Source organism: Oxyura jamaicensis, chromosome 10 (genome assembly GCF_011077185.1).
Source record: "Oxyura jamaicensis isolate SHBP4307 breed ruddy duck chromosome 10, BPBGC_Ojam_1.0, whole genome shotgun sequence".
NCBI lineage: Eukaryota > Metazoa > Chordata > Aves > Anseriformes > Anatidae > Oxyura > Oxyura jamaicensis.
Window position 1 is genome coordinate 12,067,300 of NC_048902.1, and position 16,572 is coordinate 12,083,871.

The 16,572-nt window shown below is 40.1% G+C and overlaps 1 protein-coding gene across 8 annotated transcripts in view; it reads left to right on the top strand.

Annotated features, from left to right (window-relative positions):
* Nucleotides 1-5,057: 5,057 nt before the first annotated feature.
* ADAMTSL3 (ADAMTS like 3) overlaps nt 5,058-16,572 on the top strand; it is a 188,763-nt gene continuing 177,248 nt past the window's right edge. For 2 of the 8 annotated variants that reach the window (XR_004753467.1, XM_035335401.1), the window contains exons 1-2: nt 5,058-5,097; nt 7,286-7,380. Coding sequence is in view for 7 of the 8 variants with exons in the window: in XM_035335401.1 (XP_035191292.1) it covers nt 5,073-5,097; nt 7,286-7,380 (120 nt within the window). In the remaining variant the exon portion in view is untranslated. Of the gene's footprint in view, nt 5,098-5,128; nt 5,286-5,441; nt 5,535-5,826; nt 6,052-6,117; nt 6,369-7,285; nt 7,381-16,572 lie in introns of those variants that run through there. The other 6 variants (XM_035335403.1, XM_035335406.1, XM_035335408.1 and 3 more) reach the window with 6 other exon arrangements.

Sequence of the window (16,572 nt, forward strand, 5' to 3'; positions counted from 1 at the left end):
TTCACTGTCTGAAAGCATATGCTCTTATCTAGTTTTATGCAGAAATAAGCTTTTTTTTTTTTTTTTTTTTTTTTTTTTTTTTTTTTTCCTAGCAACTATATAGCTCCAAACTGTGAATGTTTTACCACTTTTTTTTCCCCCTCCATCCATCAATTTTTGCTAACCTTTCTTTATCCTCATTCATTGTCAAATAGATTGTATTCAATTATGTCATCACTGAATGCTAATAAGAACAACTAGTACATCTGCTGGCTCCCACAGGAGCCAGAAACCTCCTCTGATCCACCAGAGCTAAGTCAAATCTGAGTCCCTTGTGAAAATGAAATCACTTCCATCTCTTTTAGCACAATATAATAACAAAAAGTTTTCATTTATTTCCAGGCTACATTACCGAGTTGAGTTGAATTCACTTTATTAAGAACAAATAGCTTATCCCACTCTTATTATACTTGACCCAATGCCTCAATATGGAGCACTTGGGCTGCAGCCAGCCTGTGGTGAGGAAAAGGGATAATTTCACTTTGGTAGTGATTCACAATATAATGTCTTAATGAAGACTAAGTATGCAACCTAAGAAACCAGAGCAGTTGTCAAAATAGCAAAAGTTGACAAGTAGAAGAATCAGAAATAAATTTCACACTTGCTTTCTGTCTTCATGTTACTTTCAACTTTAAAGTATAGCTTAACTTGGAGGTTTTGTCCTCAGTTCTATCCTTTTTAAAGCATCATGTTTTATTTGCTGTTTTGATCTCACCCACACAAACCAACAGGAGCGTGCAACCATTTCATTGTTTTGTTATAGTGTTTCTGCATTTGTAATCTGATGTGCACATGACTGCACGTGAGAAAGTGTCAATCTGTGCATCTAATGTTCTGTAATAATAAAAACAAGTGTCACTTATCTTCTGAAGCTATTTTCTGGTGGCCTCTCTTCTATCATTTTCTTAGCCTCTTTCAACTCTTACTGTTACTTATTCCTTCCTTTGGTCTTGCTGCTTTTCCCTACATTAATTGTTCATTTTCTGCATTCATAACTACACTGTCTCTGTCACTAGAATTCCTCCCAGTGATGCATCATGTATATTTTCCAACCTTCTCCTTTCTCATGCCATCTCACTGCTCGTTGCTTATGTTCTTCTTCCATTTCCATATTGGCGTGTCTCCAGACACTCAGTGACAGGCAGAAGTCATCTTGAGATGCAGGTCACCTACTTCGCTTACCTTCCTCACTGTAACAGTTCACTAGGGAAAAGCAATTGTCCTGCTTACCTTTGTCTGATGTTGTTCATGACTTACAACGTAACTGTTCTCCTCAGTTCAGTCACAAACTGTTGCCTGTTTCACAGAGCACTCAATGTTTTATTCTCAATCACAGAAATAAGGGCTATCAAAGACCTTGAGGAAGATAGATTGATGTCACTGAGAAGGAAATGGCAGATAAGTTCAGGAATTCAGATTTGGCATATCCACAGTTCTCAGAGGGGTAAATTATTATTATTATTTTCAAACTAGGAAAGAAATGAGTTTATGAACATAGTAAATAAACCAAATATATTTTATTTTTGCAATGAATTTTTCATTTTGCCTCATCTGTGTTCAGATCTATACAGGTTTATATCTTTCAATTATGCTCACAATAATCACCTAAATTCCTGTGAAAATATATGCTACCAAACTGCATAACGATTGTGTAAGTATTATAATTGATCTCAAAATGTCTGCCCTAACATTTTTGTTAGGGCTATGAACACTGAACTCAAAACAAAAGTATAAGTGTATGCAATGTGAATCAGGATGTGTTTGTTCTGGAGAGTCATGAAATTTAATGCATCTGCTGCTACTGTAACAGGATCATAAATATGCAGATGAGCCACAAGTTGTTTTGCTCAAAGATAAAAAGGAATCTGAAACACAAGAAAGGACAAATATTTATTCAAATACTTGAAATAGTGACCATTTGTGTATATTGTATTGGTTAATGTTAGATTCATTTAAACACAAGCTGAGAGGAAAACAGTAGCTTTCTATAATGTTTAGGTCTATACATAAGTAGTTTTTCTTTCTGTAAGCCACAAGAATTTTTTCTACTTACTGTACTGATGGAGCTGTTCCCAAAGCCTGGGGCAAGGATCAACATGGAACGCAGGGGTTCCGTAACACCAAGGAATCAAAGACAGTACTGTAGCTGAACTTTGTACCTTTATTGTAATAGGGGCTTGACTCTTTATAGGGTATAACATATTTGTAAAATGTGACAGTGCATGATTGCTCTATACCCCAGAGAGCTTGTTATTTCAGGGTAAACAAGCACCCTCTACAAATAAAATGCAGGGTCAAAGAACTGATTATACTGTATCAGGGTTCTCATGACTCTAGTTACAGGAAATTTAACATTTTCCTTTTATTAGTCAATCAGGTGCAGCTCTATTACTGATAACTTTGAGGCCTCAAAGCGAAATTCACTTTCTGCATGGGGCCTCAGCAGGATACTTCCAGCTTTGGTATTCATTAGATTTAATCCTGATTTATGAGCCAAATGTTGTTCTGCACTGTTTCAATGCATTTTAAATTTGTAGTTTCGCCAAACATATTTCTCCCTGAGTAATATAGACTTTTGTTATGATGTAAAAATGGCCTTCGTGATCATCAGATTGGCTTAGCTGAACTTGCTTTGAAAGAATATTTATATTTAAGTGAAGTCTGCTGAAGGTGTACACCTACGTTTCAGGGCAAAGATAAATAGAGAAACATTTTTCTAGATGTGAAGGTTTTCTGTTAATATTCTCGGAGGAAGTGAAATCTGATGGATATCACCTGACTGAACAGTTTTTTGTTTACCAGACCAGAGATTTAATTTTCTTCAGTTTTGCCAATGGCTGTATCCAGCAGCTTCTCCTTTCTCTGTTTTCTCTGCTTGCAGTTGAGGGAAGTTGAAATTTTCTGTTGTCTCTGTTGAATATAAATCAATGAATAACAAAAATATTTCATGGCTGTGTTCAGCAGTGAGGATGTATGGTCATAAGTCAGTGTAAAACAAAGAGTAAGGCAGTCATATTGCCAACCAACATCATGAGACTCTGCTAGCTGTACAGATAGATGAGGTCATGATTGTGTTCAGTAAGTGCGAATGTTCATATTTCACCACTTACTGAACAATAAGGGCTTTAGAGCTGTCATTTAATGTTATTTAAATGATGCGTATTTTGGAGAACAGCGATAGGAAAGCATATATGTAATCATAAAGCACTACTAATAACAGGAGACAAATGTAGGAATTGTAGGAATGAACTGCTAAGAACACCACTGTAGTTTCCTGTTCAAAAATCTTATACCAACTCTGCCAAATGTGGCATGAATGGGCATCAGAAGAATGTGTGGCAGAATTGCTAATAAGGCAATATCTAAAGGATTTTGACACTGGACAAGGGGTTGTGCAAGCAGTGTAAAAAAAAAAAAGACTAATTTTCTTGAAGAGTTTATAATCCATACAGATTATAGACAGAGTGATCAGAAGGGAACTTAAATGTCTCCTTAGAAATGGTGATTTCTTTTAAGCTTGAATGGTCAATTAGTTTTTGCAAGATTCCTGACAAACTTTTCCAGGGATTGAAATTAGGCTTCTAGACCCTGTAAGTTTGTGGCCTTTAAGTTCAGGACACATTGGAGGAGTCTGCTGTGGAACTGCAGGTGCTGTGAACTTTGAAGTGGTTTTGTCAGACACATCTTGCCTGGACCCCTGAGTTTCATTTGGCATTTGCTTGGCTCAGCAGAAGGGATAATGGAGATCTTCAGGAGTCAAAATCTCAAAGCTTTTGTGCTCACTGGAAGTTTAGAGAGAACAATAAAGTGACAGGGATGTGGGATGAGGCCAAGGTGAAGAAATTAAAGAAACTGCATAAAGGAGGGGGGAAATCAGCTCTAGATGAAAATGCCTGGTTAAAAGCTATCAAAACTGTATAATTTTCCAGTAGTAGGCCTAGGATAAAAAGATTATGTTATTTCATGGGTGCTCATCTTCTTCACAAAAGGGAAGATTTCTGTGTAATAAAAGCAAAATAAAACCATGAGTGATGAAGGAGAATGGGATTAACACTGCTGTCACTGCTGTAGTTTGGGCGAGAGATATTGCCGATTACTGTTTTACTAGGTAGGGTAACACAAGGTGCCTACATTATTTATTACAATGCTTTTTGAAAATCTTCAAATAATTGAAGATAATGCATGCAGGTGTTTACCTCTATTTTCATACATGATGTGAACTCAGACATGGAACCTGCAACCTAAGCTCAAGGTCATGCAAGGAATTAGTGTGTGTGACACAGCAGCTGGCTTGCTTAAGTCAGTGAATCTGTCATAAGAGTTGTCTAACCTAGTCTGCTTCCTACTGCACCACTTTTCTACTCTGTATTCACTGCAGAAGATGAACAAGTGTTTCTAAGACTCCCATAAGTGATGCTTGAGTATCCTTTGTGTTGAGGGATACATGCAGAACTGATCTGAAGGATGAGCAGGAACAACCTTGTAAGAAGGTCTCAGAGTAAGCTGTTTTTTTTGCCCACTGTAGTTTTTGTTTCAGGGATCCAAGGGACTCCCTCAGTGTTGAGGGCTAAGTAATCCTAAATGCAGTGCGATTCTGAATAAGGCTTGTGCAAACTGTGCCTGCCTAACTAGACGGCAGGTCTTGAGGGTCAATTTCATGTTGTAGTTGTGAACACGTTTCTATCTTTGTTCTTGTAGTACTACCGGTTGTAGTTTTGAGATGAGAAACTTGCCTTTTAGCATCAGTAGATCTAATGGCTAAATTCTGCTTAAATCGTTTGTGATCAGGTTGGAGGTATGTGCTGTCTGCAACAGGGTATCTTTCTCTCTCTCTCTCTCTTTTTTTTTTTTTTTTTTTTCTTTTTGTTAAAGATAACAAATTGCACGGGTATAATTGAAGTCATAATTCAAGGACAGTGCGGTTGATTAAGTAACTAGCAGATGAAATGGATCCTTCTGGCTGCTTTTGGCATCTCCCCTTTGGCTACTTTCCTTCCAGCCTAGTTTCAGCAGAGGGCACTCTGTTCCTAACGATGGAGGAGGCGCTTTCCCTCGCTGGTGAGAAACCTGAACAGATTGGAAAAGTTTCCAGTGCAACATATTTGAACAAACTCTTCATCGGTTATGTTTAGTTCACTGGAGCGTATTTTTAACTTCGGTGGCAGGGATAATAGCCCTTTTTCTGTGCGTTGCTCTTAGCAGGCTCGACGAAAGCTTGGGACATCAGTGGGAGCCGCAGAGCAAAGGTAGAGGATTTTACGGAGGTACTGCCCAGAGGCTGAGAGGGAGAACGCGAGCAGAGCTGTCGGACGAGGCGTGCTTGTCAGATTTACAGTAGGAAACCTAAAAATATCGCAGAGGGCAGCGTGATTAAAGACCTCCTCGGTGTGCGAGCAGATTTGCAGCTGGACTGCGAGAGCAGCTTGGAGATGAGACACGGGATGCTTGCGGTTTTGGAAGCCGCTCCGCGGCATGCTTGGGGGGCTGCCTTCACGGTAGCTTTCGCCCCTCGGGGGGAAGACGAACGGCTCGGCCCCGGGCTCTCGGCTGCCGGCTCCGGAGCACCGCCCGCCCTCGGCAGCCGGCGGGGAGCCGGGCCCCTCTGGCCGGGCGCCCGCTCGCTCTGCCCGGGGGCAGCGGGGGGGGGGGGGGGGGCGGCGGCGCCGCGGCGGCGCGGGGGGCGCCGGGCAGGGCCATGGCCCCGCACCGCAGGTGGAGGCGCCCGGGAGCCTCCGGCCGGGGCCGGGCTGGGAAGGGGGGGACCGGGGAGAGGGAAGGAGGGGGGGGGTCCCGGCCGGCTGCCAGCAGCCTGTAGGACCTTGGCTAACGGGCGGCGGTGGGCTGGAGCCTGCCGCGAGGGAGGGGCTCTCCGTGATGCAGGATGCTGGATCGCCGGTGCCGTGAAGGGCCAGGCTCTCCGTGCCCTGTGGGAGGGAAGGAGGCGCCGGCGGAGCCCGAGCTGCTCCCTGCCTCCCCTCCGGCAGCGCTGAGCCGAGCCGGGCTCCGCACCAGGTGGGTGAGAGCCGCGGGGGTGCCGGGCCATGGCAGCAGCAGCCGCAGCCTCCCGGGGCTCCCCGGGCAGCTGCCCCCAGCCCGAGAGGGCAGCAGCGCTCTGCAGGGCGCAGACCGGCCTGGAGGCGCTTCGTGCCGAGCCTCGGGGAAAGCGGAGCCGCTCGCCCGCTGGACGAGCCCAGGCACGGCACCTGCCGATAGCAGAGGCTGCTGGATCCCGGCAGCGCCTGGCGAGGGGATCAGCCTTCCTTCTTAGCTGGCACAGCAGCCTAGGACTTGTGAATGACCGGAGCATCCAGGAGCGCTAAGGGCTGGGGGTGGTTGGGGACAGGGTGTTCCCTTCCTCAGTATTTTAAGAGGAAAGGGATTAATCACTTCTGTAAGGAGTCTTAATTACGTTTAGTTGACAGGTGCGAGAGCTGGTTTTCTTTTGGGACACTTAGTCTTTTGGAAATTAGTTTGTTTTGGTTTCGAAGGCAAGATTTGCCCACGCTGTGCATCCTCCCAAAATATTGGGATGGAGGGTTGGAGGAGGGGAGAGCAGGCGGGCTGCTGGTGTGTGTGTGTGCATGTGTGTGTTAGGAGTGTGCAGAACTTGTACTATTTTATAATCTCACTATGGTAACCAATAGCTGAGGCAACAAGGTGCATCAATACCAAGAGTTAATAGAATTAGCAGTGCTATTAAATGGTTTATCCTGCTAGCAATTTTAAACTGAAGTTTTTTATTAAAAGTGATCAGCTATTTAGTGCTGGCCCTGTAACTAATGAGGATCACTAAACTCAATGACTTTTTCCCTCTGCCCTGATCACTTAATCTCTGAGCTGTTATGATCAGAACTTCCAAAGGCAATGTGAATGGTGGATGCAGTCCCAGGGCTGGGCTCGTACTTTTGGATGGGTGAAAATGAGAGATCTAGGTGGGAGAGGGTTGCTGATTTGATTAACTGACCTACGTGTGGGAGACGATCAAACTCGCCCCCTATTGCTTGCTTTCCCAAATTTTCGGTCATTCTCCTCCCGCCTCTGTTGCCTAATTGGAACTGCATCACCCTGCAGGCTATGCTCATGGCATGTTTTCCTAGTCGGCTCCGCTGGCCAGCAACGAGCTCCAGTGTTTGCAATGCGCTTCTTCAGAAGGCTGGTTCCATCCCTTCACCCAGTTTGCTTTAGTCATTGAAATTCTGGCGGAGCCCACTTGATTTTGTTTGTAACTTGAAACAATCTCTCTCAGCAGAGTCTCAAGGCATGAGGATGGCCAGCCCTAAAGCCACAGGGTTCTTCTGGGAGGTCATTTGGCTTGCCATTGCTATCTATGCTCATCTACAGGTAGGCAATGAACTTGTTGCTATTGTTGTGCTTGGTGTTTTGGATGATCTTGCCACAAACTTTCAGTTGCTGTCTTTTAAGCAGAACTGCTGAGGTACCTGCATTGTAAATGAAAGAGTGGGATTTAGGTTTATCACTGAATTTAATTTCAAAGGCATCCAGATGGGAAATCATTATTTTCTCTCTTGGTAATATTGTACCTGACTCAACTGTACAGGGACCAAAGGGAGATCTTGCCAGATGTGTAATGCCTGGGGTCTTTCAAGGCAATACAGCTGCCCTTTGCCCACAGGAGATTTAGCACCTGATAAATGCTAAGATACTCTAAGTGACAAGGGTTATATAAATACCTGTGTAGAAACATGTAAAGCACTTGGAAGTCGGTGAGTATCTTGGGAAGATGGAGGTGCAAAAAAGGTCTTTCCTTCAAGCATTCAATGAATACAGGAACCATGGAGGAAAGCCATAGCTGCCAACTGATCTGTTGCCTGACACATGAGCCTAGTCGGTTCCAAGAAGTGAGTATTTCAAGAAATATGGTGTGCTGGCATGCAGCAGAGATGTTGTTATAGTCTGTCATCCTCTATAGTGGTAGTTCCCACAGTACAGAATGTATCAAGGATTCTTCAGTCCTCTATAGGCCCAAATCAAAAAAATACTTAGAAAAGGACAATTAAACCAGAGAACATTTTTGAAATAAATGGCATCAGCTTTTGAAGTACTGTAGTAATTTTTACAGAATAAAGTATCAGTTTTGCAGAAAATCCGTGACACTATTGTAACTGTGTACAGTTTTCACTACTGTGATGTTGAGAAATGATGGTTTCAAACCAGAGCCTGATGGGCTGGGCATTATTTAAACATACACCCTAAAGAATTTTGAATCAAATGATAATACAGCAGGCAAAAGAGAATTCAAAAGGGGTATGAAGAAATGAGGAGACAGTACTGGACAGCTCAGTAAGCTATAATTCATTTACGGTGGAGTTTTGGGCTTACAGCAGTGGGAATAAGCAGTGCTACTTGCTAATAGCACTAGTGCAGTGTGTGCTGTGAAATGTTTGGCAGTTGCTTATCAATCAGCTCCTCTTGTATCTGTATTATGGTTGCTGCTAGTCTTGAAAGTGCAGCAGTTACCTGAGTAAAGGATTCACCATAAAAGTACAAAGCATTAGATTCTTTATTAAGTGTGCAGAAAAGCAGCATACATACAGGGTATGTCCAAGCAGACAGGACAGCAGCAGAATCTTCAGCTTTTTGCTTGCTTCTCATGTAGGAACAAAAATGTTACTGATTTTTCTGTGCCTGATCTGCTTGTATCTTTGTGTGCAAGCAGTTGAGTGATGTTGCAATAACAGGCCCTATAAAGCACTCAAAGTACTATATGAAGTTCACTTAATAGTTCTGTGAAAGACGAGAATAGAAGTACAGGAAAGGGAAAGATCAGCTTTGTGTTTGGGTCTTTTGGTTATGAAGAGACCGCTTTTTTCTTTTGTAATGTTTTTCTTTTCTATTTTTTTCCATATTTTTCTTATTGCAGAACTGGAATCAGTGGTGGCATAGTTTCCTCTTCTCCACAAATGGTTTGGCATAGCTTCACTTGTCTCTTCATAATAAAAAGTATCCAAACACATTGTAGTAATCAATAGGCTATTGTGAATAGCTTTATGAACATTTCAATCCAGGTCAAATTCTTTTGGTCTTGATTGTCTTGTTAAATATTCCAATCTATTTGGCATATTTGAGCCATTAGCACTTAACCCCAATCTTGCAGGAGGCCTTTCTGCTCCTAAATTTTAGGTGTTCTATCACAATTTTAGTCACATTAAAGATATCTTATATTATTTAACATAACATTTTTGGTATCCAATAACCATTAATTCTTTAATTGGTTGCTTGGGGCCGTACTATATGGACCACACACCGTTATTCTACCCTAATATTGTACCATAGCTTCCACTTGTGTTGTTTTTGGCTATTGAAATGCTTATGTCTGGAGCTAATCAATTAGAAACAATTGGATGCTGGGCAAGGTCATAAGTCTATGTCATGTCACTTATGTGCAATTGATTAATTTCATCCTGCTAGAGGCAGGTACAGAATAAAATAATAACCATTTAAAAAGAATGTGGTGGAAATGTGGTAGGAATGTAACGCAAAGAAAACTTTAACATGAGAAGTCGTGAAAAAGAGGTAGCTGTTACTGAGAAGAAATGAAAGTTAACTGGTTATAGGATCCTACACCAGTAACGAGCACGGCACAGTGTTTAGCTAGGTTCCAAACTGAACTCTGAACTTACAGATATGCAGCGTCTCAAGTTCATGACAATTTTTTTTTAAGGGCTGATTAATTGCCATACTAGTAGATTAATTAGATATCATAGGATAACCCACTGAATTGCTTACTGCTTGGCATTGTCGAGCTGCTTTTTAAACTGTTCTGTGAGCAAGAGCAAGGGCATAAAGTTGACTCAGGAGGAGATCACTTATGGGCTAGCCTTTCTTGTGCTCTTTTGCAGACATAGGGCCTCCTTTTTCTGACTCGTGCCAGTAAAACTGAAAAGAGTGGAACTGCATTTGCCTAAAGTCAATAGTGACCCAAGCAAATGGTGTCTGTATGTCTGTCTTAAAAAATAAAAATAAAAAATAGCAGCAATATCATCATGGAATAAGTTACTATTTCTAAAATTTTAAATGATGAATCCATCCAAGGAGGCTATTGTGTTCTACTGAATTTTGGGAACATTAAGTCTCAGGCAAGGATATAGTTAACTACTGATGTGTGTTTATTTCTCACTATGGTGTAAGAGGATTCTTATTTTTCTCCCATGACAGCAACTTAGTTATCAATAGTAGAGATTTTAGGCAATGGTTAAGCTAATAAAATAAAAGTATTTAAGTCCAATTTTTCTATTTAAATCTCTTGAGAAGATATGATTATGTACTGGTAATTGAAAAGGCAGGATGTTCAGCCTGGTACCTAACTCTTTCTCAATCTTGTGGTAACATTTTATTACACCATTAAGTTAGATGCTGTTATATGTTATGAAATATGTGCAAGAATGTATATCTGATATTCTTACTAATGAATTAATGTCAGCAAGGAATGATTGCTAGCAGAATCATATGGACAAAATTTGGAGTTTACACATGGGTTCATTTTAGATTTATTCTCTGGTATGTTGTTTTCAAATCAGGAATACACTGATATTTTCTTAGGTTCCTAGAGTCCTAGTTAAATCCTCTACAAGTCAGCCCATTTTATCTCCAAAGACTGTGGGGTGGCTAATGTCTGAGGAGGGAATAATAGCAAACACACCACGTCTGGATATTTAAGAAGCATTAGCTTTGGATTTCTATGGAAGGGAAAGCTTTGTAGGTCACATATTCATTGAATAAACTGTTACTTGCTCCCATGATTTATGTTTCTGCGATCCCTGCATGCATTATGTTTTTTTCTAACTATCTGTGATATTTTGGATGTAAAAGATATACATGCTGAAAACATTATCTTATTCAAAATGATTCTGCCATAGCCAATCTGCTGAAAACTACCAACACAGTAAATGTCTTTAAGGTTGAGTTGTGCAAGGCCAAAAATCTGATGTCCATTACATGACATAGTGGACTTGGAGACCATCTTTGTGGAAAACCTTTAGAATATGTTTTACAGTCACCGAATGTATTGCTCACCAACGTCAGAAAATATTGATCTACATGCCATACAAGAGTAAGGATTTTTAAATCTTCAGTAACTTTAATCAAAAATATCAGGTTGTGATTTGCAAATCCAGAGTTAAATCTAAAGCAGTTTCACTTTTGTAGGCAGGTTGCAATTCTGCACCCATCTGGAGTTTTGCCAACAGCCTCAATAGGCTTGTGGTTTTATCCTTTGTTTGAATGTTGAAATACATCTACTGCAGACAAATAACACTTTAGAGACTCAGTAGAAGTATTCTGACTTTAAATATTGTTATTGACAAGCTTGTAACTCAGTGACAGCATTACCAGAATACTTACGTAAGTTCTTGAATTCATTTTGAATTTATGACTAATAATGATTGCTCAACCAGTGCTCATAGGATCTGAACTGCTCTTACCCCCTATTTACAATCCAAAAGAATGGAATTGGCAGAAGGTTTGTGATGAATCTGTCTTGTGACTTGGGTCACAAAATATGTATGAATACTTATTTTTAAAAATGTAATCTCATCAAAAGTTTAAGTCAGCTATGGGAGAAGACTGACGGTCCAGATGATATCAGTGAGGGGGCCATTTTGCTATTATTTCTTTGTTTCAATTTTTAGTAAATATTATGTATCACTGCAAGCATCATTCATAATCGCTATTATATAAGTCAGGAAAATCAACCTTTGGCTATTCATTTTAAGCATAGTCCAAAATCATTGATGCCAATGAGGTGAAGGTGTTCTAGTCTCCATGTCCTGTTAGATTTATAATGCCTTATCTACATCTTCAGACATGAGTATCATTGCTCATTAAAATGATAAATTCTGATGAGATTATTAACTAAGTTGTGTGTAGAGCTCCAGATTGTTTTCTCCAAAACTAGATATTCAAACATGGAATGTTTTTAGAAGAGCTTTGATGTAAGAATAATCTTTCAAAACAGCTGGTGCCTTCTATTTTTTCTTGAAAAAGTAGTTAGGAAGCGAAGGAATAGTTTTATGATTCTCTCTGGTTTTAGCAAACACTTGAAAGATTAGTCATTGATAATTACTCATTCAGGTCTGCTTGGTGCAGCTGGCTCCTTCATATTCCTTACCAAATTGAGGCATAAACTGCACTGAGGGGGCAGTTTTTCAGTACACCAAATTGTTCCTGCCTTTGCATCACAGAAGATGTACATGATTGGTTGTACTGATGTTAAGTCCTTCTACCAGTTGTTTAAAAATCATGGTTTGGCCATCTCAAGTAATGAGTTTGGCTTCATAAGAACTTATTTTAAAATCTGAGACCTTTTTATTTGTTTTTACTTCCAGAAGCTGTAAGGTCCACATGTTTTTCTTTATCTGCAATCATTAGGCTTGAAACTTTTCTTAAAATATAGAGTTCTGTATGCTCATCTGAATCCGGGAACTGGTATTTAAGAAAACACCAAATATAATGTGGCTTGCAACTAAGTGGTAAAATACATTAATTTCAGTGCTAGTGAAAGCAGGTTTATAATTGTGCCTCTGTACTTGTTTGTGTTGTAAGCTTATGTGAGAAATCCCTGGCAATGTCAGTGTGTTACACCATACTGACTGCAAATGTACTTGACTGTAAAGTCCGTGGTGTTAAGATTCTGTATAGTTTATAGCACTAATGATAATCTTGTGACCGTGTACAGTCCAGCACAGCCTGCCTTGAACAATCCCAGTGTAATCCTTGTTATGCAAAATCTCTGTAAAACAGTTTGTGTGTGGTAGTAGAGTGAGTTTGGTTTTGAAATGCGGTTTGCTGGTGAGCACAATGTTCCAGAAAGGACACTGGATATAGCCGTGACAATTCTGGAGAGAGAGCTAAATGAGATTCTTATCCTGGTTGTGCAGATAGAAGTTGGAAAAGAAAAGCAAACAGCCAATGGAAGGAAAGTCAGGCTTTAATCAGTGAGTCTAGAATTGGCCCTAGCTTGGTTTCTGCATTCAGCTCAACATTAGATAAATTTCCTTTTGAAGGTTCAATAAGCTTAAAGCCCAGTATTTATTTGTCTACATGGCTTTTCATTCTGAAAGAGGTTTTCAACTTTCCTGTGAGTTTTGGAATAAGAATTTTGTTTCTCTTATTTGTAATGGAACAAAATGTTTATAGACTTGAACCTTTTGTAGTTATCTCAATTACTGATGTCCTTTCCCAGCTTCTGGTATAGTGCATCTGGAGTGCTATTTATCTCTCATTCCTGGATTTCTAGAAGAAATTGTCGAATTTGTACAAGTATCTTAGAAACGGAAAGCTAGCTATCATGAGCAAGACCCATATGGGAATTACATGGCACTGCAGTTCTGTTATGCCCTCTGCACTCACTCTGTCACTCATAATTTGTTTAGGTTTTGAAAACAAGTACATAAAGAACTTTTCTGCCTATAAGAGGAGAACTTTTGATATTATCCGAAGACTGTAGACTGTCAAGCACTCTTGGATTTAAGGGTCGTATTTTCCAAATGGCTTCACTCTGTCTTCTAGGAGCAAGTACAGGTCTGCAAGCTCATTTTTGACTGTCAGCTACGCAAGGGTGCTAAATCTGATGCACAGAGAGAAGTGTTTTCAGAAGGGTCTGTGATATGGAGCCTTTACTTCAGTAAGCCCTGAGCTTTAGTAAGTTAAACACATACTGTTAAGTACTTAACTGTATTGGTAGGTGCTTAGCTGGATTTTCAAAACAAGTTATAAGTTAAATTTCCATTAGTCCAAAGGGAACCAGGCATTTTAGTGCCTTAGGCACTTCCAAAAGTCTGAGTAACCATCAATCTTCGTATTTTGATGATTAAACCAAAACTTTGACTCTTAAAGCTCTTTTGAGAGAATAGGTTTCTGGTGTGTAAATTCTAGTACCTGGGTGTGTAGATACTTGATAATACTTGAGAAGTGCAAGTACAAACATCAAGTATTTATAAATGGAGTGTACTTTCTGAAAACTTGGCCTAATACACCCCTTCCAGACAGCATATTACATAAATTGTTTAGGAACAATGTTATTTCTGTTTCTAATTTTATATTTATTAGATTTAACATCATTATGGAGAGAGAATGAAAACAGTATTCTCAGTCTGTTTTGAGAAATGTGGTTTCCAAGAATTGTCAGTTTGTCATGCTTCTGGATCCACTAGAAACACAGCAAATGCAGTCAGCTCGAATAAATTGTGAAACAATATTAAAAATGCATTTACGATTGCAATTACTAGATTGTTGTTGTATGCTAACTGTTGTCATTTGCGGCACGGTGGGAGGTCCCAACTGGTTAATGATGCTGTTTTGTAGCGCTAAGTAAGTGGAGCTTTTGTTTATATGTGGAAACATGTATTTCTGCATTTATGTAATGTTTTTTCTGTCATCAGGTGCTTTGCCAAAAATCTAAGCTGTTTAAAATTTATAGGATACAGTCTCTTGTCAGTGCATGCAAACAGAACAGGGTATCATTTATAACATGTATATGTGAAAGGATTTGTGAAGGCTCTCTGTAGCAAATGCAGATGCAGAGAAGAGCACTTCAGTTCTCTGATCTATTGCCTCTTAGTTCCAGAGAATTAAGAAGGCATGGGCACACCACCACACCACAGAATGCCAGGAGAAGGTGATCACTTTCTCTCAGGCTCGGTTTGATGATGTTTCCTGGCCTGCACCTTTCAGAAGCTCTGAGAAGGTTACAGAAAGCAGCTCTATTCTGAGCTGGCTGATTCAACAGGAGATTAGCTAGCTCAAAAAATCTTCCCGATTTTTTAATTTAATTTTTTAATTTTTTTTAGTTATTGCCATATCTCTGTAGTGTATGTGTCTTCTCCAGACCATCTATGGGCATGGAGAACTAAGCAAGGGTGATGCAAGTAGTGGTTCTGGTGCATTCAGATATGTCTCTTCCAACAGGGGTTGTCCTTGCTTCCCAGCTACTGCAGCCTCTTGCTGGTGTAGCAGCGGTGTGGAAGCAGAAGGCTGAACAAGCTCAATGCTCTCTGTGGATGCATAACAAATAAAATATGCTAAGATATGATGTGGCTTCCTCTCTTGAGAGTCTCCTGTTATTAGATGTTTTCAAGGTCTCTTTACTCATTTGGTGTTTTGTTTTCTTGAGTCTCCAAATAGTTTTAAACTTCTCCCTGGTTGACTAACATAGATGTTGGCTGAAAAAACAATAGCATTGCAGTGTCTTGAGTATTGCCTGCTTGGTAGATGATGATCTAGTTGGAAACTGCCAGGCACTTCTAGTGTATTACTGATTTTTTTCAGCTGATCTCATCAACGTGTCTGTTAGAAAGCTGAAAAGGGTGTACATTCATCACTGGACAGGTGTGTAGAGTGTGCCGTATGCTACGCAGAGATTTGACTAACACTACCAACTGATAAGACCGCTTGAATGGACTCTGTTTTCATGGGGCCTGATTATGTAGTTTTATTTGTATGAAGTTATGATGCTTTCTGTGACTAACAATTACACTTTTCCTCTAGAACAGTGATTCCTAGGTGTGTCTCTTCATGGAACTGCCAGCTCAGAGCCTGGCAATAGTGAATAATGGAAATTAAATGTTAGGAAACACCCTGAAGGGAAGATGCAAAGTGAAGAGCATCATCCTCTCACTGTATTAATTCCTTAAGCGTGTGATCCTACTCTAAGTACTGTATACAGTTCTGATCCTTTACGAGTGAAAGAGGTAGAAAGACAACTAAAAGAGCTTGTAATGATCTTGGGATTAGCATGCCAAAGGTTTTCTTGAGTGGAAGGATACAGGGATTCGGGGGAAGAGAAGACAAGCACTTGGAAGATCCACTCACTATTACTGAACAGACAAACCATGGCAGGCTAAAAAAAAAGGTATGTGAGTCCAGGGAAGTATGGTATGTACTTGCTCTGTACGTGCTCTTCTCTGGGTATCCACTTAAGGCTCCTGTTTGAAGCTGATGGATTAGATGGGTACTTGGTCAGAACCACTGCAGATATTTTTCTACCATCTTGATATTCTTTGGGGTTACACTTGATAGTGTAGATAGATTGAATGGGAAGGTAGAATCTATGCTACTGTCATTTGTGACTCAGTATTTAAAATTTAAAACTGAAGAAATATATCCTCTAAACTCCAGGTGTATTTGAAGGTATATTCTGGATGTTAGGGACTTGCTCAAAAACTGCATAGGTGCATACATTCTGAGCTTTGTGTCTGCCTGGAATGCTTTCTTATTTTTACAGTGCCTTTTTTTTTTTTTTTTTAATAAAATTTTATTTGACACTTTAAAAAAATACCAAAACTTTAGAATTTGAAGGAGTGCAAGGAAATTTAGGTTATTTTGATTGCAGGAGTAGTTTCTTGTTTTTAAACAAACACTAGCATTTCCTTTAGGAAGATAAATAGAGCAATGGCTTCTGATATTTTACTAAATAAGTCTTGGCTTAAATTCTACTTTCATTATGTGATAAGTCCTTCCATAAGACACAAATATTCCAGACATTTTCCCTGCATGAGTGAACACTTGCCTTCAACC